Source organism: Pantherophis guttatus, chromosome 4 (genome assembly GCF_059756535.1).
Source record: "Pantherophis guttatus breed Tessera chromosome 4, ASM5975653v1, whole genome shotgun sequence".
In the NCBI taxonomy this organism is placed as follows: Eukaryota; Metazoa; Chordata; class Lepidosauria; order Squamata; family Colubridae; genus Pantherophis; species Pantherophis guttatus.
In genome coordinates, this window is record NC_142066.1 from 114,263,694 (window position 1) to 114,289,655 (window position 25,962).

A 25,962-nucleotide genomic window follows, 5' to 3' on the forward strand; every position below is an offset into this window, starting at 1 on the left:
ATTAGATATTCTATTTCAAGTCAATATCAAAGAATCAGTTTTTAACTAATGTGTAAGTCTTTGTACTTGTACTCTCATTTACACACTGAATAAAAACTGATTTGTCCTGTTTAAGGATAAATTGTGCATAGTGTTACAATCTGGCTGTTCTGCTTCTTCAACATCCATTCTCTGTTTAATAAATCAAAAGTTTGTAGAAAACTGCACATTTAACAGACATGTGCTTATTAATATGCTAATATAGAAAATATAGTACAAGTACAGCAAAAGAACTCTCTTAGTTAAAAACTTGTACGTACATCGCACCAGTAGACATACTGTCCTGTTTTTAAAAAACTGCTTTAAATAAGATTTTTAAAAAACTGTAATAGGACAATCTATTCAATAAATAGTACATTATTAGGAATTATTGTGCTGTTTTTTTTAAAGAAAAAACAGCACAATAATTTTAAAGAAAAATACTGTTGTTCCCTCCAATAAGTAATATCACTTTAAATACCTAATTAAATACCCTAAGCCATAATGTGGTTTGTTTCCTTTGCTATTAGCACAATAAATAGACTCTTTTATTGTGTCTTAGCATTGTGTTTAAAGAAGGATTATTTGGCAAATAATATTTAATATTTTGGTATAAACCCAGCATTAAAAGTCTGAAGACAGATTAAATCAAGCAGGGAAAAAGCATGAATATGGTTTGCAGGCTGAATATGGTTTGCAGGAAGATTCTTCTCTTTTATCAATTCTGTCAATAAGCTGCACCAGGTTATTCTTTTTCTCTTAATAGCTTAATAGCTGATATGTATAAGAATTTTCCCCCAATCCCAAGAGTTTCAAATGTTTCCCACTAATATCAAAAATTATGCAAAGTGGCATTATCTAAAGGATTATTGTTGGAGAATGAACATTATGACATTTTAAGATGGCAGTGTAAGTTTTTGAAAAAAGTCATTGCTGGAGAGTATAAAGGACTAATCTTATTCATTCCAAAAGCAGTTTTCCATGCTGCCAATATATGATTACTACGGTGCGGTCTACATAAGGCTCTCGGAAACTGCAATTGGTATAAAATGTGGCAGCTTGAATATTTCATATATTTACTTCTTATTATATATATGTTAATCAATAAACAAGTAATATTCATAATGAATGTATTGTTAATTTGATTTTACAGACTACTATGTAAACTATAAAGAAAATATGTGTTTTGTCCTCAATCAATAGAAAAGGGAGAATTCAGCTATACATAATGACACCATCTAAATGGTTAGGGGACTCTGCAAATCTACAGAAATGAACATAATACATATCCTACTAATAGTAATAGAAGGCGCTGCACTGAGAAGATATATCCTCATGACACCATCTTTCTTTCATCCCTTATCCACTGGTGAGGCCGTTTTTATTTTAAAGTAGTATTTTTTCTCTTTTGTGGTCTTTGAGTGTAAATCAATAAAGGTTTCTCCTGACTCAAGACTTGATTTAGTTATTTAGGCTTCATCAGTCAATGCCTGATACTTGTCCAGTTCCTATTGGCCCTTGTAGTGCAGTGCTAGAGCTTGCTCTTCATGGCCATCTTGGTTTAGGTTACCGGAAAGATTGGGTGCCTGGCTTCCATAGAGACATCTGCTTATTTAAAGACTGATTGATGCTACTTATTTAAACATATCTAATATTCTGATGGAAGAGAATTTAACACCAGAATTAGATGCATCTTAATGAAAAGTCAATGCAATCTGGGAAAGAAAGCCTGATACTATTTTCTATTTTTAATTCTATCAATAAACCTGAGTCCCAATTGATAGGTTTGGAAGTAGAGTATGGTCCCAAGATGAAACAGGAGAGAGTTTTCTGTATACATTATGCAAGCTTCCGGCTTTGCCTCATGCAGTACCTGCGCTCAACTGATTTGTCAAACAGACTAGTTTTGGATATGGGTTTACTAACCTCCAAGAACACCAGTTCAGAAATAGCATGACTTGTTACTTGGGCAATTTGAGAGGAAGCCTCCCTTCCAGCACATTCCTAGGCCCACTGTGCTTTATTTTGAGAAATGATACTTAGTGATTTTTTTTGCCAGTTGGTAGCAACAGTTGGGAAGGGAAGGCAGCCATGTAAACCCACCAATTGTTACCTTTAAATTAGCAGATAGCACTAACTATAGAACATTAGTTACTGTTGTTCCTGCAATGAAATAGATCTTGTCCACTGGGGAAACACAAATTATTCAGACAATTTAAGGCATGGAAAATGTACTGTACATTAATGTGGCCTTGAGGAAGAACCCTGTATTCATCAAAAGGAATCTATTAGGTGGGAGAAAACACAAAATTTAAACATGGAATTGTTATGGATGAGAATATCAAAGTAGTTTAATATTGAGGTCATCCAGATGCAGTCCTGATGATCCTGATACAAATCCACAAGGTTATTTGAAAAAAAAAAATTGAGAGGACAACCAAAAAAGAAAATTGCGAAAAATGAGTGATTCTTTCCTTTAAATTCACAAACCAATTGAATAGGTAGGCTGCAACCTTACCTCCATGTATTTAACAGTAAAACCTTATACATTCTGTGGGACATGCTCCTAAACATGTAATAAACTTTTATAATTAAACAATTAAGGGCATACCTGAGTGCTAAAATATAAGTTGAGCATCCTTTATATTTATTTTCAAAATAGAGCAAATTATTACAAACGAAGTTGTTAAAGTTAACCATAAGAAAGTATCAAATATATTGGGTATATCAAAATTAAATCACTATAAGTGAAACTAGAAAGCATTTCAGAGAATGAAAAAACAAAGAGATTCATAGAAATAAAATAGAGTTAATTCACATTATTAAAGAAACTATAAAAGGCTGTACCACTTCTTTTAAGAAAATAGAACAAAACCAAAAAATAAAAAATAAACAAAAAATAACAGGATAAGGAAAAAGAGGGGACAATACGGGGAAAAAATAACATTATTTTTGAAAAATCATGAATCTTTTCCAAAATGGCTGGATAGCATCTTCCAAGGCAAAAATGAAACATTTTGGGGAACAATGGTGTTCAGTACTATCGTTAAGAAACTTACTGTTTCACAAAATGTTTTTATTTATATAAATTAATAAATATGAGATTTAAAAAAATTAAAACAATATGAAATGGACATTCTTTTAGTTCATATTTTTCAATCCATATAATATATTCTGATAATCTTTTCACAAGATTGATTATGAATATAAGAGCATGTGCTTTTGTTTATTATTTAAAAAATATTAACATAGTGAGGAATAAATATAATTTTCCAACAAGAATTGGAATGTTTATGCAAAGTAGGCTATTCCTTTGCTTCCCAAATTATAAATGATCTTCCCAAAATTATTTCTTCTTTCCCTGTTAGCCCAAGTTCAAAGACAACATAGTAAAATCCGATCCATCTTTTATTTGCTTCCATCTAATGGGCAGAATTTTACCAAACTAAAGCTATAACTATCTACCTAGTAGATATATTTTAAGAGATTTTAGGGTGTGGTTACTCTGAATTTCTCCCCCGGTCCTGTTCAGTTTATGATTGTGTAGTGCCTTAATCTGGGCATCTCTCTGGGAAAGCTCTGTATTGCCTCATTTTTCCCCATTGCTCCTGCAGATTTACATTCCATCACACTCCCCAATTACTAACTCAAATATATACCCTATGTATTATCTAGTGTAAAAGATAACATTTAATATGTAATTATCTTTCATGAGTAAATACTATGTTCTGTAAGAGTATGTTAAACAAAAAAACACTATAAATTGGCAATATGCAAGACATTAGTTGCTTATTAATTGTTTTTCACTGATGGGTTTTTCATTGCTAACAACCAGGAAATCCGCAAGCCGAAGACTAGAATAGGAAGTTGTAGAATATGCTAGAAGGCAGTAGCAACCTGTCTTTAGATTATGCCAAGACTATTATACTGTTGTATCTATGTAATTTACTTAGTCAAGATCAATATGACCTGCCTATAAATATCTCCTTATGCTATATTTATAATTATTTGTATTGATACATTGTATGTTATAGATATTTTCAAATATGGTAAACTCAAATAAAATGGAGTTTTATTAATGGTAAATATGATGGGTACTATTCTGAATGGATAATACTATCATATTGCCAAACTGCATTCTTGCATGAATGGAAAACTGTAAGTATCAGGGCTATGTGTAATTCCCCTCCCTTCTCTTTTTAGCCTTCAAATTTAAAATTTTGGTCTCATTATTTGGCCTGTTGTGTCCCTGCCCCATACGTTAATGCCCAGCCAGGATAGCAAAAGCCATGTCCTCAAAAAGTATGGTCCTGGACATCAAAAGTTGCCATTCCATGAATTAGATATACCTAATTCAATATATTCAGTAAACTGAATTTAGATTAAGTGCACATGCAGTGAAATTGATAGAGGAGATGCCTGTCACTCCTTTTATACAACAGAAAACATTACACATAGCATCAAGAAAAATATTTTTTTGCTTTTCAAGCCAAAATCAATTAGGATTTGAAATATGATAATAAAAATTGCCATGAAAAAAACTGGTACTGGAAATGCTGTCGTAGACTAATAAAAATGTGCAAAAGGTCAATACAATTCAAACACACATAACTTTTGATTGCTTTGTGCTAGTGTTGGCTGTTTCCTATTATATACAACCTTGCATTTTGGTCTTGCCTATAACTAAAAATAATTAAAGAAACAAAAAATTACAGGAAAAATGAAAGAATTATTTGCTTTGTACCTTCCAACTAAAGTTCAAACTGAACTTTTTTTTTTCTATGAAATCAAAACCTAATTTTTGTGCCTGATATTGGATGCAAATACAAGGAACAGGGAGATGAAGGTCCAGTCTCCTATATACACACTTAAAGGGACACATGCATACAAAGAACCACAGTAACCACATTCCAATCGTCAGCTAAATTTAATTCCTGCCATCATCATAAACCAGATCAGATTGTGTCTGGATCCAGATTGTACTCTGAAATCAACTAATTAATCAGCAATGAATTGCTGCTACTTTATACACATTTAGAGGCTTTAGACAAAGTGGAATACATGTTTCAGAAAAATAAACATTTAAGTTCATAACGCTTCATTTCAACTGATTTTAACACTATTAAAATCTAATTGATTATAATATTAGTATTTTTGATTTGCAGAACTTTCTTCAGAAATCTCTATTTCATGCTTTTGAAATATAGTATGACCAGTTAAGGATCAGGTTTTAATTGCAGCTGATTATTAGAATACTCAATCAGTTTAAAGCTTATGTTATTCCAAAATATGTTGTTATATATTCTTTACAAAACTATTTATTTTAACATCATTATACATTTTCACATGTCTGACTCCTATTGTTCCCATATGAGCCAGTAAATTTCATTCCACATTTTAAATAATTTCAAAAAAGCTATCCATAATAATGAAACAAATGCATTTTTGAGACAGAAAGAATGACTGAATTTAATTAGACCTTTTTCAGGTATCTTTCAATTTGAGTTCATTAATAATCATTCTAATTTTGTTTTCCTTCTTCTTAGTCACTTTAACTGTTCCCAGGGCAGATATTTAGCTATTCATATAATAACAGTATAAATTTGTATTTTAATAATATAGATATCTTTATCCTTAATACTGTAAGTAGAGTTCTGTACTGTTATTTGAACTTTTTTTTAAAAAATTAAAAACTACCAAGTAGGCCCCCTTTGAGAGAAGAAAATTGATAATTGCCTGTCAATGCTTCCAGGTTTTGCATATTCTTTGTGAGTGTTTGTGGACACGCACACACACGCATGTGTGGAGTTTTATCCAGTATGGGCCAGAGAGTATTTATGTTATAAACTTGGATTTAAAATTAATTTAAATGGATTGTTCTAACTAGTATGCAGATTACACTATTAAAGAATTTAAACTAAATTGAAACCCTTTGGATATGTTAATATTACCACTCACAAAATTTATATCAGCCTGGCCATTGGTCCTAACACACCTGTTACAGCTTCAATTATTCATATAGCTGCTTATTTTTAAAAAGTCTTTGAAGTCTATTTTCAACTTTGGGGATTTTTATGAACTAGATGGTGTATGGCTCACACAACTGATAACAGCAAAAATGAAATTTAATTGCATGGCTTATAAACCCTTATAACCTTTAGTCAAGCTGCTTTACTTAGTTTATCTTAAGCAGTTGTCTTAAAGTGAATAAGTTGTAGTCTTGTACTGGATTCATTTGGAATATTGACTCTGATTTCCAGGGGAGTCATCTGAATTTTAATAAGTGCACATTCATGAGATTTTTAGATAGATTTACATATATGTTGATAGCTGAACTGCCTTGATAGAAAAGAATTTTATTTCAAATAACACATAGTATGGAATCTTAGTGTTTGATGGCTATTTCACACATGCCAGTTACAGTATTTCAAGTTAAAGGCACTGATTATGAAGATATGTATGAGAAATGTGCTGCATTAATTTTATGTGTCTATATTTGTGTCTGCAGACAGGCTGAATATTAACTTCTATATTCTGATCTTTCAAATAACTGCTGTGTTTCAAGCATCATACTCTTTATTTCTAATATAGTAATATATTCTGTGCGTTCCTGACTGCTATAAATATTTTATGTATTTCACCCCATTACCATTTTCTGCACAGTCTATGGTGTTTATATCTACTTTGGTAGATGCCAGCCTATGTAACTGTGTTCCTTCAATGCTTTGATTTGATATTGTACAAAGATGCATGTATTTAATAATTTTTTTAAAAACATTTGCTAATTTATACCTTTTTTGGTTTGAAATTTTCAGCAGTTTTTTTCATTTTCTTTAAGAAAAATGTACCTCCTAGTTGCCAGTTTAAGAAAACACCTTGTTCATGTGACAGCCCATTTACTTTTTAAAAAAATACTTGCATTTGAAAAGCAGAATAGTAATTTCTGCTAGTTATGTATGTATACATACATACATACATACATACATACATACATACATACTCAGAATCTAATTAACTGACTGCATCTAAGATTTTAATTCATGTTGCCTTGCTTAACTAGCTTCTGGACACTAGCCAGTATATTTTCTATCAGATTAGTAAAAAAGTTTCTATTGTATTAGTTTGCATGGACTTGTTTTTTCCTTTCTACCAACATGGCTTGCTTCTCACCTGATAGAGCATATTCACTGTATGCTATACCATTAATTTTGATAATTATTAGAGTTGCAAATGAATTGGCAACTGCAGTATTTGCTGTCCCATAGTGTGATTGGTGTCTTTCCAATATAGAGTACTGTAGCAGACTAACATCTTTTCTAACTTTCAATGTGCTAAAATTATTGATATACATTATACAGATGTTTTTCCATCTTGAGTAATCCCAGTATGTAGGTTTCAACTCTCAAATTTCTTAAACAGCATGGTCATTGCTGAAAATGCCAGAAAATGAAGTTGACATAAAAACTTAATGTGGGTAACACATGGGATCCTATCAACAAACTATACCACAAAAATTGGCACAATTTAAGTTGTAGATAATGGTTGTATAATTTACTACTGCTAAACTTTGTTCTCTAAGATTTCTTTTTACTCTGTCCTCTTCTAATTTACTTATTCTTTTTCTGCACTTTGCATAACTCTGCATATCCTGAAAATAGTGTGATGGGAACATATGTAAGTACGTATGACAAAAAGACTTACAATAGCTGTAAAATATTTTTTTTAAAAAAATCAAATCAAAACAAAAAATGGAATGAACTGATGTCATGGCATACTTTTTACAATCTTCTAAAGTAAGATTTTTTTTAAAATGTAGCTTTTGGCTGCAGAAATATTGCTTCAGCCTGATCTATACCTAATAAGCATATAATTGTGTTTGTTATTTTATATCCTATAAAAAAAAACCATGCAATATAAAATACTTTAGATCATTCAGGATGGTTATGGTTGTCCCATTTCCACATCATCTTTGCATTACTATAATTATTCATTCTCAGTTATTCTCTTTAACGATGATACACTTTGGTGCAGCACTGCAAAGAATTGGCACAAGTCCTACAATACCATTCTCTTGAGCAATTTTACATTTATTTTTCACTGTAACTCCTCCCTACTTAAAAAAAGTGCAGGCATATAGTTTGCCAATTTGACATTTTTGTCTATGTGAACAAAACAAGTCTGCAACAAACCTGTGTTAGAGATCTGTACATCTGTGTTATGTAAATCTCCTGCCCAATTTTTCTGTAAGGTAATAAGATTTCAAAGAAACAACCCAGGAATTAAAACCTATTGTAATTATTTTGACTGACATTTAAATGATTATACTATACATTAATCCATTTTTATTAATGAGTTCCTTGCATATATAACATGCAAGACACTTCATTAGTGTTATCATTGGAAAATTATTAATCAAGCTGAGCCATAGGTTATTGGAGCAAGTTACCAGTACTGAATTGGCTTTATTCAGGATTAATATTATCTAATAATGGCTTCTATGAATACACAACCTTAGTTAAGAAAACCATGGAGTATAACTTTTGTATGTATAATACTATTTTGTAAGAACTAATCAATGAAACCCATTTCAGTCTTAAAACTGGTAGCATTTCCATTTGTCTATTCAGGCGTTAGGTCCAAACTTGGGTACAGGGGCAAATGAAATGGCTAATGGTGCTGCTGGTGTGTATATGTATTATTACTTCAAGCTGCGACAATTAAAGCATTCCCCCCTTCCTTCTCCTCAATAGAGTATAGCGCGCTCCGTCCCGTTTCTCCCTAGCTAAGAAACCTTGAATGCCAGCCATATGCTCCTGTGCATTATGCGCACCTGCTCCATTCCCCCCCATCTCCGTAGATCTTCCTGCCTGGGCAGATGCCCACTTCTTTCTAGTCCCACTTTGTTTCTAAGTTTTTTAGGTGCGCTACTCTCGGGAGTGCCAAGGGAGTTCCGTTCGCCTTTGGCAATTAGTGAGAGTTACCCCTATCCCGTTGGTATCAATAGTTGAGGTCCCGCTGGTGCTGAAGAAGGAGCTATGTATGTATGTATGTGGCTGCTTGGGGTTTAGAGAGACTTTACGCTTGCTTTTCTTTGCCCGTCCCTCGCTTCTCCCCTTTGCCGCCCTCTCAACCCCTGAGCGCCCTCTCTCGCTAGCTTTATCAGGAAGTCGCTACTGCTGCTTCTGTTTTGGCCCGTACCCGGCGGCAGACCGCTCTGCATACGGTTCGCGATTGCCCAGTGCCCCTGCCAGCGGCATCTCTCGTTCGCCCGCATTGCTCCCTGTTATTCCGGGTATTGTGTGTAATAAATGCACAGCCGCCTCACACTAATCAAGCTGATTACAAATTCTTGCGCGCCCTGTGCCGGAAATCGCACCCCCCTCGGCTCTCTTTACCCCTCCCTTCGCCTGCCCCCACCTCCGGCTTTCTGGTTTTAACCCCCTCCCCCTTCTGCCTTAACCCTCCAGCCCCCTTTTTAATCCAATTCCCATTTCCACCCCTTTTAGATGCCCTTTCTTCCATCCTCTCAAGCCCCCCCCCCAACCCCCGCGCATCGATTTACGCCGTCACCACCACCTCCTGCTTGTCTGTCTCCCCCTCCCAGGACGGCGCGTCGGATGATCCGGGGCCGCCGGGGAAGAGCTCCAGGCAGCAGGAGGGAGGCTGTGTCCTCCTACTGTCTTAAACTGTATCTCTCTTAAAAAAAAAAAACAAGAAAAAAAAAAACAAGCCGGTAGCCCTCCGTGTTATTTTGTATTAAAATGAGGAGGAGGAGGAAGAAGAAGCAGCAGCAGAAACAGCAGAAGCGGCAGCAGAAAGCAATAGCGGAGAGGAAAAGAGGAAGGAGCAGGAGCAAGGGACGGCGGCGGCAGGAGCAGGAGGAGGAGTGATGAGTCAACTAATAATTTAATGGGGACAGAGCAAGCAAGAGGGAGAGAGGGCGAGAGCGAGCAAGCCAAGCTGCGTCCCGGGGACACACACAAACACACACGCAGACATACATACACGCAGACACACAGCCCTGTAACATCCAGCAACAACCACCAAACCGGCCTAAATAACAGTTATAGCCAGCCGACAGACAACAAGAATTTGAAATCTCACAGGATTAATTTATTACTGTTTTTTTGGTAACCTGATTTCCCTTTTTCTCACTCCCATCTCTTATCCCTAACCTTGATGTTGTTTAACTCTTCCTAAGTATATTATTTTTAATTTTCTCAAATGAAGGATCTTGCTTTTGTTTTACTTTTGGTGCTGATTGTATTTCTTTCCGTTCCTCCAAACCCCCCCCCCCCCACCTCCGGTCCGTCCGTCTCTCCGGGTAAATGAGAAAGAAGAGCTGCTATGCATTACAAAATAATAATAAACAACAAGCGCGATAGTGAAACTAAGTGTTTATATCTTTAGTTTCTACTTTTACTGTAGCTTTTAGTATTTTTATTTTTTTCTTTTCCGTGAAGCTTTGTGCAGAAAGTTTTCGGTTTTTTTTTTTTTTTTTTTTTTGTGGAAGGAGGCATGCCTCCAGTTGTATTTTCTATTTCTTTTTATTGTTATCTCTGTTATAGTTTATTAGAAAAATAATTATAAATAGAAAACTCACTAGCTTTTCTGCTTTCTAAAGAGTCAAATAGAAAAGCTATCTCACCCCCATCTCTTTCTCTTACTTCGTTTTTCCTCTTTTCAGATTTAGGCAGGTCATACCTAATCTCAGCTTCCCTCTTTTTTTTAAAAAAAATGTTTTGATTCAGTATTGTCAGCATTATGTTTGTTTAAATATAATTATTATGTATTTATAATGATTATTTCCTTTTCTCAATCCGTGTTATTGCAGTCACCACATGTTTCTGTAAATTTATTAGTACTTTTTTCTCTCTCTCTGGGTTTCTTTTATTGTGTCCCCTCCAATAGCTGCTACATTTGGCTTATATTTTTTCCTTTTACCATTTTAAGAAAAATAGAATTTTGAAAGGAAGTATCCTTCAGGGTTTTTTGTGTTTTGTTTTTTACAAAAAAGGATTTAGAAATCATCTTCAAGACATCGTTCTGCAAAGGAAATCTCCTTTGTTTCCATTATTTATATGCTGTCAAGTTTTGAAGTGGTGAGTTTCAGGTCTTTTTATGAAATTTCACTCAAACTGCAGTCTTCCTGTTTCTAGATAGTGTTTTGCTTCTTTGTCTCTTTAAAAGGTCACAGTGAAAGCTTGGCCTGGATTATCACAGCCATATGGAATGGATAAGATCAGAGCCTCTCTTAAATGTGATTAAGGGGTTTTATTAGAGAAAGGAGGAGGAGATAAAGAGAAAGGGGAGGGAGCTAAGTCTCAAAGTATTGAAGATACAGTAGTCACTTCTACTTACAGAACCACATGCAAACAACTGAAACCCACTCACAAAATATTTAAAATGTCATCCTCCATCAACAGTATACACATGCAGTAGTACATTTTTTTCTAAAAACTATAGCATAGAACAAATGCTTGAATAGGAAACCAGCAGAAACTCTTCTCCCTGTCATATCCAAAGATAATAATTAACTCTTCATGACAAATCATGTTGAGTATATCTCATTGGTATTTCAGATGGAGGGAAGCTTTGTTGCACTTTAGCCTTGAATGTAAAAGTTTAAATTGGTAAATTATGTGGAGTTTTTTTGCACCTTTTGCATACATTTCTTTTGCATTATATTCTTTTTGCAAGATGGTTAAGCTGAACAGTGTAGATACAGTGGATATGACTAATTCAATATTTTTAGTCACTATACTGTATGTAAAATTGATTGCTAGCATGGTATCTTTATTCACTGGTTATGACTGGAAATGTATATGTGTTAACTAATGAAACAAAAATTTGGTGTTTGTTAAAGAGTGGTAGTAATTTCCCAGTTCAAAATATTTTGATCCTTCAACTAATTTCAAATTAAGGAAGGAAAAGCTTGGGTGTTAGACATGTTTTGATGAACTACTACCAAGGACCCAGTAGATGTTGGTAATTTAGATATGCAGTTTTGAGTTAAATAGCAGTTAATGTAATGAAAAAGAATAATCTTGATTAAAAAAGTGATTAAAGTAGGCATATTTATTGTTAATGAGACTCATAACCAAAAACAGATGGGACCACAATCAATGGTAAACCTTTGGTTCGCAGCATGTCATCCCAGAGTGCAAGGATAAATAACCATTATAGTCTAAACTTTATATTTATTCAATTGGCAGTTTTAAGGATACAACTAACCCTTAAGATTAACAGTACTTTTTTTATAATGAAAAACAAAGCAGATATGATTAAGTAAGGAACAAATTTGCAGTGAGAATATATAGCATTATCACTAAAATGAAAATCTTGTTAGAACTGAAAAAAGGGAGATATTTTTACTGTAGATTAAAACATTATTTGTAAATGGTTTAATGTTTTACTTCGAAGAAACATCAATCTTCCCATTCACAGTGATACTTAATTTTCTAAGTACTGCTTCATAAATAACTGGTCACTTGTTCCTAGTGTTCATACTACATATATAATAGAGCAGGTACTGTGATTTAATCTTTAAAAAGGTAGCAGACCCTCTATTGTAAAGCAAATATCTGTTCACAATAACATATAAATAAATGTATTAATATTATTTTAAAATTAAAAGTACTTTTGTGTTTTTGTATTACAGTGGTTAGTAGTTACTGTGTAGGTGCTGTATTACAAAAACAATCATAGCAAAAAAAATTAAAGTCTTTGAAAGCAATATTGAATGATAATAGTTAGGCTAACAGCTTTTGTTTAGTTTGATAATACAAAGTTATCAATATTCAAAAATTCATCAAATGGTGAAATAGGTTTGAAAGATTTTCAACTTGATACCCAAAAAAGTTAGAAGGGCTAGGAGACTTCCACATGGGGTATTTATATAGTAACGTAAGCGACCTAGAATTTTACATGTTGCTATAGGAAAATAAGTGTTTAATCTTAACTGATACTGAATTGCCTTTAATGATAGAATTCTTTTTATAAATTCTAAGTTAATATATGAGACTTTTTTAAAAAAAAAGATGCACATAAAGGAAACTTCATATTCCTAGTTTAATCTATTAAATGCCTAGCTAAATTTCTAATCCCTTTATTTCCTGAGGTTAAACAATCCAAGATTTCTACTTATTAAAGTAAAATATTTTACTAATTTGAGGAAATCATACTAAGTGCATAATCTTAGTTTATAATCTAAGTTATAAGTTATAAATAAGAAATAGCAATAGCTATATTACTCTGAATGCTATTAAATGTATATGCAGTTCTCACTAATGATATATGTAAGATATAAATTCCATATATACAGGTATATAATGAGCTTTATTATATATGAGTAGGAAAATATATATGCATATTGAAATGTTCTTATAGGTTTCATAGTTAAACAACTTCCCAGAAATATATTTTTATTTAAAACCCAGTTAATATTATGTGAACATGCTATACGGATGTATTATGTACATGTGCAAAGCTGCCTACATAAAATTACGCACGCGTATACAACACTTTTTTTTTTTCAAATCATGGCAGGTGATCTTTAGAGGCGGGACTGAGTATGGATCATTTGAACGAGACAACTCAGGGGAAAGAACATTCAGAAATGTCTAACAATGTAAGCGATCCGAAGGGTCCACCAGCCAAAATTGCCCGCTTGGAACAGAATGGGAGCCCATTAGGAAGAGGAAGACTTGGAAGTACAGGAACTAAAATGCAAGGAGTGCCTTTAAAACACTCTGGACACCTGATGAAAACACAAATTAGAAAAGGTAACACTAATAATCTGAAACATTAATTTTTAAATTATATATATATTGTCTTAGAAAAAACTTACTTTCAAATTTGTGTATAATTTGTATTTCACAATGGCATTTTTATTCAACAAATATCGCATTCTTAAATCTGATAGAAATGGTACTTGGAAGACTGAGTTCAGTCTTCAGTTTATACTTGGGTGGAGCATTTTGTTTTACAGGGTGGAGTCTTTTTAATAGGAAAAAAATGTCATACTTTGAGATTATTTTTCACAGTGAAAACAAATAACGCTATTAATCAAGGTCAGTCTTCCTATAAATTCATTTTGTAGAATCTGTGTATATTGTCAAAATACAGTACTGTATAACATATGAATAAAGACAGAGGTTCTTGAAAAAGCCAGATTTATACTTCTATCTGCTCTTGACAAAAATCCAAAATTGGAAGATCAACATTTCTGAAGCATTTGCTAGTTGGCTTCAAGAAAGTAATGTAAAGCTTGTTTGGTGTTCTGTGGAAAACTCCTTTATGATGACAATTTTTTCGCACTTTATTTCCTTAAGTACAATTCATTACTGAGCAATGAACAACTTGGGTGTCATATTGTTCAGTGACTGGTTTGCTGTAATTAGACATTCTCACACAAGAAAAAAGCGCTTTTAGAGCCAGTGACTGATGCAGTACGTGTGTGTCCATGGTTGTTGTTTGTATTTCGGTTCTGTTGAAGTAAAATTAATAGTATACATGATCTTTTTGGATCATAAACAGCACTCATGATAATTTAATCAAACTAGAACATATAATTTCAAATTCATTCAATGCTTCTTTCCTCAGTATTATTGTTGCATGTTTCTAAGTCAGATTTCTTGAAATTGCTACACTAAGACAATTAAAAACACCAAGTTACAGTGGCTTCCATATCGATGCATAACATTTATCATACAATCATTTACTTTTTCCTCGGATTGGCGAAAACAAAGAATATATTGATCTTAGAATGAACAGACACAGCAGTCCGTATTGTTTAGATCTGTATCTATTAAAAATGGAAAACAGCACTTCAGCAAATTCTTTGGCCTCTGCTCATGATTACCCTATTTATTGATTGTTTGCCAAGAATGTATGCATCTTAAGAAAGCCAAGGGTAAGGCATTAAAAATATAATTTATTGCTGCTTTTTAAACAGAGTGCATTAATATTGTACTTCGAAGCACGGGGGCTATGTAAAAAGGACTTTCTGACGCCTGTAAACATATAAGTTCCATAAATTCCTAAATAGGAGATTTCAGCTGTGTCTGGTATTATGTGATATTTGCACAGCAAACTTTAATGCCAGGACAGTTTTAGACAGGGATTCAACAGACTTCTCTGCTCCTTATGGCAGACACTCTGTTTATATAGACTCATAAACCTTCAGCAAATCCTCTGACATTGCTTTCAGGTTTAAATCATACTATATTTTTAGCATTGAACACTGACCAGTAGTTTCCCCTTTAATACTAGAAGGTTATAAAGTTTCTGCACTGTCTTGCTAAGTACTTGAGTGATCAGCAACTTGGCAAGCTATACTAATCAAGGAAGTTTTGCCATCATAGCATCATATAGAAATACAGCATACTTATCCTAATGGGGGAAGATTCTAATTTTTAGTTGAGACATATTTCCCACACCCTGCTTTTTTTTAGTTTTAGTAATGCATTTTTCTCTTGTTTTGAAGTCAGTATAAGAAAAAGATAAGGTAAACAGATATATTATTGTATTTCTGAAATATGAAGTATAAAGAGAATTAGTGAATATTCTGCAGTTAGGCCTCTAATCTGATAATTTTAAATTCCTAGCCTCATTGCTGTGTTCTGATTTTAGTAGATGAGAGTTTATCAAAGTTCTAAAAAGAAATGAAGGAATAAGTTACCAATTTATATTGTGATATTTGTCTGGAGATTTTTTTTCTGACCATGTATGAGATATAAAATATTGGCAAGCATTTAGAATTGTGTTCCATGCTGAGTTTGTTTAACAAACTAGTGAATTTGAGCTTGTTTTGCAAGCAATTACAGAGAAGTTGGTTTGCAAAATGTAGAAAGAATAATATCTCATTACGTAGAATCATACAATTTTGTGTCAATAGTTCCTTGAAATCAATATTAAAATATTCTGGAAATATAGATAAGAGCAGAGCACTTTATTAAAAAAATAAAGAATATCCATGTAAGTTATATCATATCTATTTAAAAATAAGACCTGTTGAATCCAATATAATTCATAGGTCTAAAGCGTGGTGTGTGTGCGCATGTAATTTTGGACTACAGTAAATTTACAGTAATTAGCTTTCCAAAACATCTTCTATATTCAGTTTTCTCTTTATTCCAAACCATACAGTTAGCTAAGATTAGATTGATTTTTTTAAAACTATTTTTAAATATAAAAATTTGAAGAAAAATGAGATTAAGGTGATATTTTATGAGTACTCCTAATGCAGTAATTTTCTATATTAGTTTGTACTGCCAACAATTTTTATTGTAAATAGAATTATGTAAATTGCATTGCAGTGGCTTGTTCTGAAGTTTTCTGAAATTGTACGTTTAAGTAGTAGTACTTAAGTAGTACTTTTCATAAGTAATAATACCAGTTATGGAAAATCAGGATTATATCTCTGCAAGCAATCTTATTCTTTATATAATTCAGTATTGAATTCCTCAACAGATCAAGACCTTTTGCACTTTTGCACTCTTTATTAAATATGTTCGTGTTGTTTCTCATACCTTACAAAAACAAGAGTTGGCATTTGTTCAGCTCTGTAATAATTCTTTAGTAGTCCACTCAGAAAGTATATGTAAGTACTGTGCAAATGTTATTTCTGAACATTGTTATCTTATAGGAACCATGCTTCCAGTTTTCTGTGTTGTGGAACATTATGAAAATTCCATTGAGTATGATTGCAAGGAAGAACATGCAGAATTTGTTTTAGTAAGGAAGGACATGTTATTCAACCAGCTAATTGAAATGGCATTATTATCACTTGGATATTCTCATAGCTCTGCTGCCCAAGCAAAAGGTAAATGTCATGATAAATTACAAAATAATTTGTATTTATTAATGGGGACAGTGAAGCACAATTTTCCTTGATTTCAGAAATGTTAAGAATGCAAATCTAGTTGCTGTATATGTAACAGTAAAACATCCTTCAACTTTTGCTTAGTTCCATTTTTATAGCTATTTTATTCATAGGAAATGTTGAGGTATGATAGCATTTTTCAAATAGTTTCAGTGAAAGAGGCAACATTAACAATATATAAATATAAAGCATTTTTCAATAGATGAGCAGTTAAAAATTAACTTTATTCTAGCACTAAGCCTCTGTTTTTTATTGTGAAATTTGCACATCTTTAGTGTGCAAAAGAGTAAGAAGGTGTAGGGTATTGTTTATGGTTTCTATAGATTTCTGTATCTGTTTATCAATTCTTGCTGCAAAAGAAGAAAAAATTAGAGAGACGGTGAATTGATTTTAAATTTCATTAAAAGATGGAAGTTATTTACAAGTAATTTTACAAACATATATTCTTTTATCTAATTTCTTAACATTGTTGACATAGTTTTCCTGGAATCGTTCTGTTTGATGCAGGATTGATCCAGGTTGGGAAATGGAACCCAGTTCCTCTATCCTATGTGACAGATGCTCCTGATGCCACTGTAGCTGACATGCTGCAGGATGTTTATCACGTAGTCACACTGAAAATCCAATTGCACAGGTATGTCACATACAGCAGAAATCTGAGTAAGAATCAGAATCTGATATATTGTGACTACTCCAAATCTGCTTAACTCAGCATAAAATCTGTAAATACTACCTACATTCTTTTGTTACTGCAGTGTGGGGGTAATAAACCAGCCCACAATATGGTAAGAAATTTTATATTTAGATAGTTCTGTTTCATAGCTTTTTTTTCCTGGGATCTCATTATATACTTATAGCATTTTAGTCAATTAAATGATGCATTGCAAGAAGGCATTTTACATAAAGTTTACTTAAGAGAAAAATATTTTTGCATATCATGAACAGCACCATCTGTGTGCATTTTGAAAAAAGAATGACTTGTTCACTCTTATTGTTGCAGTCAAGGCTTTAAAATTTCGCTGTAAGTAAAAGAGGGGGGAAGCTAATATATTAATTCTTTTCATGATCAGTCGTGAAAAGGCATTACACCTTAAATTGTTTTACCAAGCGCATCAGAGCAGGAAGGTAGAAGTAACATGGAAAAATAGTCGCCACATGCAGCTGATGTATAATTCATGCATCAATACAGCAGATGTGTTGTATAAAGTAATTAACTAATCGGAACAATCAGGAGACTGAGAGCAATCTCCAGATGCATCTGCTTGATGCACAGAATGAAATCTGTCTGTCTTAAAGGAATGTTCTGCAGCAGAATGCAATCCTGTAATAATCCTTTTTCTAATCAATGTCTCAAATAGTTGCCCTAAACTAGAAGACTTGCCTCCTGAACAATGGTCTCACACAACAGTAAGAAATGCTCTGAAGGATTTACTGAAGGATATGAACCAGAGTTCATTGGCCAAGGAGTGTCCCCTTTCACAGGTACTTAGCATAACATTCAGTAAATAGGCAGTGTTGAACTGAGATTTCTGCATACAGTTGCCACTAGAATTTTTGAAAAAAAATAAGAATTCATATTTTTACATTGATGTACTATATTTTAAGCATCAATCAACCATTTAAGGTAGTGTAGTCTGTGAAAAAGTTGAATATTCATTCAATTTTAATATCAAAACTGCTTTGAAATTTTTTATCAGAAGAACATGTATATTATAATAGTTAATGGAGATCATAAAACCATTCCCAGGTTTAGTTTTTATGGTACATAAAAAGTAGGTTAATTTTGAAATGTTATAAAAGTAAAGAGTTACTATAAAGAAATTTAATTTAACAAATCTAGCTATATAATATTAAATATACAACTTTTGCATAATGGATGAAAATGATTCAAGTACATTGCTTAAAAAACTTCTGAATTCATTCCCACTGTTGAGATTTATACGAGAAATGTGCAAATTAAAATGCACTTGTATTAGATTTTAAGATAGAAAAAACATGCAATAAATTATAATTTCAATTTAATTACAGTATTATTCTATGTGGATAAATATTTTCAATCAAAAATTATTTTGGTGTATTTTTAGATTCAGTGTTCCCCCCTACTTAATTTTTGTTGAAGGAAATGTAATCTTGATCATTATCAGGATGTACAATATAGTCCCTTCATTAATTCATTCTGATTTCCATAACCGTAAACAACTGTCCAAAAGTAACTTCTGTAGTTTCTATACCAGTCCATTTGATTTCTTGTTCAATTGACCAGTTGTCAGTATAATCAATCTTTCCTAGGTTTTTTTTTAAAAGATATACCATGCAGATAAAAAATTTCAAATGGTTATACCATCATGAATCACACCACAAAGTTGTTAGATTAAGTTTCAGAGCAATATGAATTCCCGTACTAACTCTGCAAGTGGTAGTGTCTTTCACAATAAAAAGAAAAACTATTTTGACTTTAAAGATAGAAAAGCACAATTAGTTTATATGCTAAACCAAACTTACTGATCCGGAAATATTCTCATATGAAAAAGCATGTGTGCGATATTAGTTTAAAATGAACAAAAGAATTAATATATTTTATTTCAGTAAACCCTTTTACAAATCTGTAAAATAAGACAATGTTTTTATTCTTATGTTGTAGCTTGAGACTCAGGGACACCTAATTCATTTTGGAGACAGATTTGCACTTGGAACTTCCTGATTTACAGCTTGATCTTTTTCTCTTGATTCTGACACTATTGATTGTTCAGCTTCTAGAAAGTAGTTTAATTACGTTTGAATAATTACTTAATTTTTATGTTTAACATATCAACTTTAAATGCACATTTCTTAATAAATGTTATTGAAATAAATGGATGTTTTATCCAAACAAATGTTAAATCTTCAGGAATCAAGATGTAGGATATATTCCTTGTTTTCTTCGGAATGTTTATGTAGATAGAATATTTGTATTTAGAAAACTCATACGCCTACTAGAGACTTTGACCTGAGTTTATTTGTGGTTATTATGTAAGAATCAATCACTATTACTTTTAGGAGATAGAAACAAAAATGATGCTTGCAATTTTTATTGTACAAGAACATTCATTTAGGGCCATGGAATTATATTCTTTAAATTTGATAAGGTCTTACCCAGTTCCAGTAAATGGAAATATCCCGGTAATTCAGTGGTTTCCAATGAAAGATTGTAATACAAATATCAGAAATAAATATAGCTAATATGCATGGGTAGTCCCTTTAGTAACGATTTTAAAGACAGTGCATATTGATAGTCTGATGCTATGCATATTTGATACGCACGTTACTTAGAAATAAGTTCCACTTTATTCAGTAGTTTATTTGTAAATAGGTTTCTATAGACTTATATAATAAAAAAAAAGCAAATTAATTTCCAGAAAACATATTTTGCTTATTTTGGCACATATTGCATTCTAGTTGCAGCTTGTCCAGAGATATAGATGTGATGCAATGAGAAATGAAAAGACTTATCTTCTTTATATCAGTTTCATTACATTAAATTGTAATCTGAAAAACTACTAAGCCAGTACTTCTCAACCTTCGATATTTTAAGTTCATTTTGCCAAGCAATTTTGGTCTTAACCATGATAAAATAGAAGAATATTTTTTTTCTTAAATGGACATTTGAACATTTATAGGCATTATAATTATTATTTGCAGAAAATTTTTAAAACTTAAAAGTTTCAATGATTTGCCTTTTACCCCACATATATTGTTTTCTGGATTTCACCTTGCACCTGCATTTCATCCATTAGGAGCCTCTCTGCTAAACAGCATTAATGTACAAAGAGAATATTAATTTCATTGGACTTAGGTATTTTATTAATTCATTCAATTTGTATGGCACCTGCCCCCTAGCGATTCTGGAAGAGTATAGTAATCAAGCAATCATATTCTTCTTTTTCCCCCCAGAAATCTAGGTGAGAATTTTTACATGTCAAGTATCATTGGGCTAGTATCACTGGAAAAGAATTGTATTCCATTTTGCATGCTTGTATCACTGGTTTCAGTTCAATTAAGTATAGAATTGTAACAATGTTAATGTTTCAATGTTGTCTTCTTGTATAATTTTATGCACAAATATAATGGACAGAGAAAGATAATCCTCTGTGTTAGATGGATATAAAATTATGTTATTTAAAGTTATTAAGAAGATTTGCCATTGCCTACTAATTTTCCATATTCAACATATCAAAAACTAAGAAACAGATTTGTATGGAATCTGAGATTTTGAGTCAAAGATTTAGTTTTATATAAACTATACTAACAGTCCTAAGGAATTCATTAATAAAGAATTACTAATGAATGATTTCGCTTATATCAAACAAAATCATCTTTGTATATACTCTATGTATTGGGCTGTCTTACATATTTTGTGTTTTATTTAGCACTTTTTCACCATCTGTGTAATGAAAATTGCATTCTACTTTTTGTTTATAAGGTTTATAATTGTAGTTTCTTTTTCTTACGGCTTTTAAGAAATATATGAATATCCTTTTTATGGTTGCAGTACTTATGAAGTGTACAAGAATATTTCTTGCCACTATGTGTAAAGCAACCTACAACATATAACACTAAAAAAATGCTCATGTGCCTATGCAGCATTTATTATGTACCCTGACAAGTTTGGGACCTAAAGATGGTTAGCTATTTGCAGAATAAATGAGCAGCAAATAGCTACTTATTGAAAGGATTATTTTGTGTTTTTGAAAATTAGGTTTGAAGTGCAGAGTATCATACATTGACCTTTGCTTAAGCACTGCAGGATCATATCTCCAGTCTTTTGAGCTTTTGAGTAGACACCTTCATGCATTTTGTTATTTTTGTAGTCTTTAGCCTAATTTTGAAAGCCTTCTGCAAATGACCAAGCTTCTGATAAGAATATTCTATCATTAGAATAGTCCTGTAGGAACAAAACAAAAGAGAGAAAATGACATTGCAGAAGGAGAAATAAAAAGTTTAGTTATTATTTTTTTAAAAAGTTTAGTTTTATTTTTTTAAGTTAACACATTAATATGTGTTCAGTATTCATTTCACTACAGATTTAAACTTTGTCAAAGCACCAGTGTCCAGCTTCCTGGATGTACTCTATCTTGTACATTTTATTTATGTAAGATACAAATATTTTAATTTCTAGTTTTAAATCCCATATATTAGCATACTAAGATGGACAAAATGTAGGTTATGGTTGAGGAAAAGTAATCAAGCTTAAAGGTCATTCCTACAAAATAGATTTTCCCAGTTTAATATTAAACTTATCTGTTGAGCACAAGTTGGAGAAAAATCCTATGGAACTGAATGAAGTGATAGTATGGGAAACCACTTTCAAGCAAGAGTACATTGTGTTTTTCATTGTTTTTTAACTGACTTATTCTCATATTAAGTCAGTCATATAGAAGTGTTGTACTATACTGCTAATTCCTTAAAACTGGTAAAATACATTATTTGAATTGATCTGATTATTGGAGTGAAGTTTAATTCAAATGGAGGGAACAGTACAGTACACTTCAGATCTGGATGAGGAGGAGCTCAGTATGTATTCTAAATGAGCCCCTACGAATACAGCAATGGGTTAGATATTTGCGAATTAAGAGAAAATTCAGACAGGATGGAAGTATGATCAGTGAGGGATTGTCTCCCTAGTTGAATGGGGGTTGTACTTCCTGTAAATAATTATACTGACTCGATATTAATTACTTAATGTTATGTTGTCACTAGGGTGCTATCAATTGTTCAAAATATTTTTTTTATCAGGTTTGATAATATTTATCCATTAAATTTATATAGTCGCCCATCTCCCTTCTCTAGGCAGTGCACAATAGTGCACTATTTTAGAGATAGATAGTTCTGGAAACTTACACTTAAAGCACTGAGTTATATGTGAAACAGACTTTCAAAAAACTGCAAACACTATCCAAAATAAATGTTTAGGTTTTAACAGCTGAATTCATCTACTGCTATGTTAGTTGCACTCTATTTTATGCAATTTTGAAGTACTGAATTTAATTTTAAGTCCCAGATAATTTGGGCCTCGTTTATCTCAAGGATCACTTGATTCCACATCTATAACATTGATGCCAGGTATAGTATTATCTACTATATCTTTTCACTGATGGCATTCCATTTCATATTTTTACTACTGTCTGGCCTCTACTTTCCATTTGTTTTGAGTTTTTTTAAAGGCCTGTTTTAGAGATTGTAATAAATTGGTGTTTGGTTTTTTAAAATAAGACCAATTTTACTTGACTTAAAATATACGTATTTCACTTTGATTTTATACAAACGCAGAAAGGGAGACACACACTGATATGGACAAAGAAAATAAGTATCATTGTTCTGATGCCTGGCAATAATTTTTGTGACATGGTATGGATTGGGTGCAGAGGGAGACTGCAAAAGACAAGAGTTGTAAAGTGGTGATTCCACGGATGGTATCTTGCAAACTTTCCACCCTTCCAAAATGAATAAATAAATTTAAATAAATAAAATAAATTCAGCACAGATTCCTTATAATGTTTCTTGCTTTAATTGCCTCACTCTTTTTTCTCTAATTTCCTTACATTTGATATATTTGCCATCACCTTGAATTTTAAATAATCCACATGCGCAACATTTATAGCATGTTGATCAACATTAACTATCACATAACATAATATTTATAATGCCACAAACTAACTTGTAACAACTTGGAATCAGCTTTAATAAATAAATAAATAATTTAATAAATATTTAATGGAAAAGTGCTGTATAAAGTTATATTTGCTTCCTAATTCATTGATTTACAGATGTGGGATAATAGCTAAGATAATATAGCTTATCTCTCCAAATTTTCTTTATAGGATTCTTCATTTATCAGACTAAAACAGCACTTGCTGATGAAACATGTAGTAGCTGTTTCCATTGTCAAACTGATCTAGGACCTGATTTTTTACATTTCTTTATTGAGAAATATTTTTAGAGTAATATATGTTACCTGCTTAAAGTATAGAACAGCTAGAAATATAAGATCCATACACATACATGTACAATACTTTTATATTTAAAATTATTATTATATGCTATAACTCTTTAATTTTAATTTTACAAATTTTTATACTTAGTCTGGGAAAAGTGGGGAAAACAGCAACAACAAATACTTTTATATGTTTTCACAATCACAATAGTTGCATCATATCATAGAACAGTTGACTGTTAATACACAACTCTTTATGTTACCAGTCCTTTGTGAATTAAGGCCGTTTCCTGTATATGATGCAAACAATATCGCAATGACAGTTGAATGTTTAATGTAAAAGTAATGGGTCAGTTGATCTGCTAAGTTCAACTATTTATAAAAAAAAATATATAATTTGAATTTTTGAGAACTATATAGTTTCAATTTTAGAGAATATATTGTTTCCAAATATTTTTTGCTTCCTCTTTGACTATAAATGGACCACTGGATTACAAAGGGATACCAAATGCTATGTATCAAAACTTTCAAGTAGTAGGAAAATTTGCACAGTGCAGGTAGTCCTTGATTTAGGACTATTTGTTCAGTGATTGTTCAAAGTTATGCAGCCCTGAAGTAAAAGACTTTTGATCCATGCCCAAAATTAGTGCTATAAAAATCCTCCCTTGGTCACATGATTAGCAGCCTGCTGACAAAACTCCAGAAACACTACAATTCCCCCCACCCTCTTACATCTCCCCATCTTTTGGGCTCTTGCGATTCTTCATTCTACCTAGTTGTCTTCACCGTCCTCAGACTTAAGATAAGGCATTCTCAGTCTAGTTGCTGGGGCAGTTTGGGGCTGGCTTCATGTTAAAAGGGGTGGGGGGAGGAGCCAAAATAAATATTTTTATTTCACAGCATGAAGCCAGCCCCAAACCTACCCAGGAGCTCTTTGTAGAGTGCGGTTTTGACACAGTGTGGTCCACAGCCTTTTTTAATAGCACAAAAGCAAATAAAAGCAATAAAGGTGAACTGGAGTGGCAGAACATAAGACTGCAGGCGTTTTGGAGTGCAGGATGGTGAGAGGAACTAGGACAAAGCTAAAGCAACTTCAGCTTCCCAAAGCATGGCAATCAGCCCCAAAGCTTTTTGCCACTCACAGGTGCAGGGTCGCCTAACAAGCAGAAATGCAAAAGAAAATGGGTAGCTGGGGGAAATTGGAGGCAGGCTGTATCTTTTTGAGGAATGACTTGGATGGGCTTGAGTACTCAGTTAATGGGTACTTCGCTGCTGATTTTTGTTTGTATTCAGTGTCTGATGCATCTTGCTGCAGTGTCCAACAATAGTCAACTACCTTGAGGGATTCTAGATGTCCCATTAAAATTTTTCCATTGTGGCATTGTCTTGGTGAAACCTTTCAGCATGCTGGACTGGAACTTTTAGATTTTCAGGAAAGAAGTCCAAATGTAAATGCAGAAAATGAATCTTTGGTGACATGGTCTTGTATGTTGTAAAAAGTTTGTCAACCAGCTGGATGTAGTTTGGTGTTCTGTAGTTGCCAAGAAAATTCACAATTACATTCTTGAATGCTTTCCAGGTGATTTTCTCTAGCCCCTCTAACAGATCTTCAAACCAACTTACGTCATTGACAACGTATCTGATCTGTGGACAAACAAAAATGCATCAGTTATTCTTGGAAATATCTATCTCCAGTAACAAAAACCTTCACCTTGATCATCGCTTTCACAACATTTTTCATTAATCCTAATTTTATGTGAAGAGAAGGCAAAAATATCTTATAGGTCAACAAATGGTCCATGTGCTATGATTTTTTTTTTCCTATCCTGGAACCAAATTCTTTTATAGTGGCCATTTCTTTTTAAAGTAATGTAACCCTTTTGCACATTACTGTCTCATTCGCATGTGTAACAATAGTTGGTATATCCAAGCTGCATTCCAAGCAGCAGAGCTGCTTCATTAGATCTCCACAGATATTCCAGGTATTCTTTGTGTACTGAATATGCTTCAATTACAGTTCCATGTTTTTGTATTTTTCTTCCATATGTGCAGCCTAGTCAACATGTACTGAAGGGCATATAATGTCATT

At 32.7% G+C, this 25,962-nt stretch overlaps 1 protein-coding gene across 8 annotated transcripts in view; it reads left to right on the forward strand.

Annotated features, from left to right (window-relative positions):
- SATB1 (SATB homeobox 1) overlaps positions 1 to 25,962 on the forward strand; it is a 114,577-nt gene that overhangs the window by 11,892 nt on the left and 76,723 nt on the right. For 4 of the 8 annotated variants that reach the window (XM_087892582.1, XM_034402157.3, XM_087892583.1 and 1 more), the window contains exons 2-5: positions 13,567 to 13,802; positions 16,667 to 16,843; positions 17,411 to 17,537; positions 18,262 to 18,385. In XM_087892582.1, the coding sequence (XP_087748708.1) occupies positions 13,592 to 13,802; positions 16,667 to 16,843; positions 17,411 to 17,537; positions 18,262 to 18,385 (639 nt within the window). In that variant the 5' untranslated portion in view covers positions 13,567 to 13,591. Of the gene's footprint in view, positions 1 to 9,566; positions 10,149 to 11,035; positions 11,121 to 13,566; positions 13,803 to 16,666; positions 16,844 to 17,410; positions 17,538 to 18,261; positions 18,386 to 25,962 lie in introns of those variants that run through there. The other 4 variants (XM_034402158.3, XM_034402159.3, XM_034402160.3 and 1 more) reach the window with 2 other exon arrangements.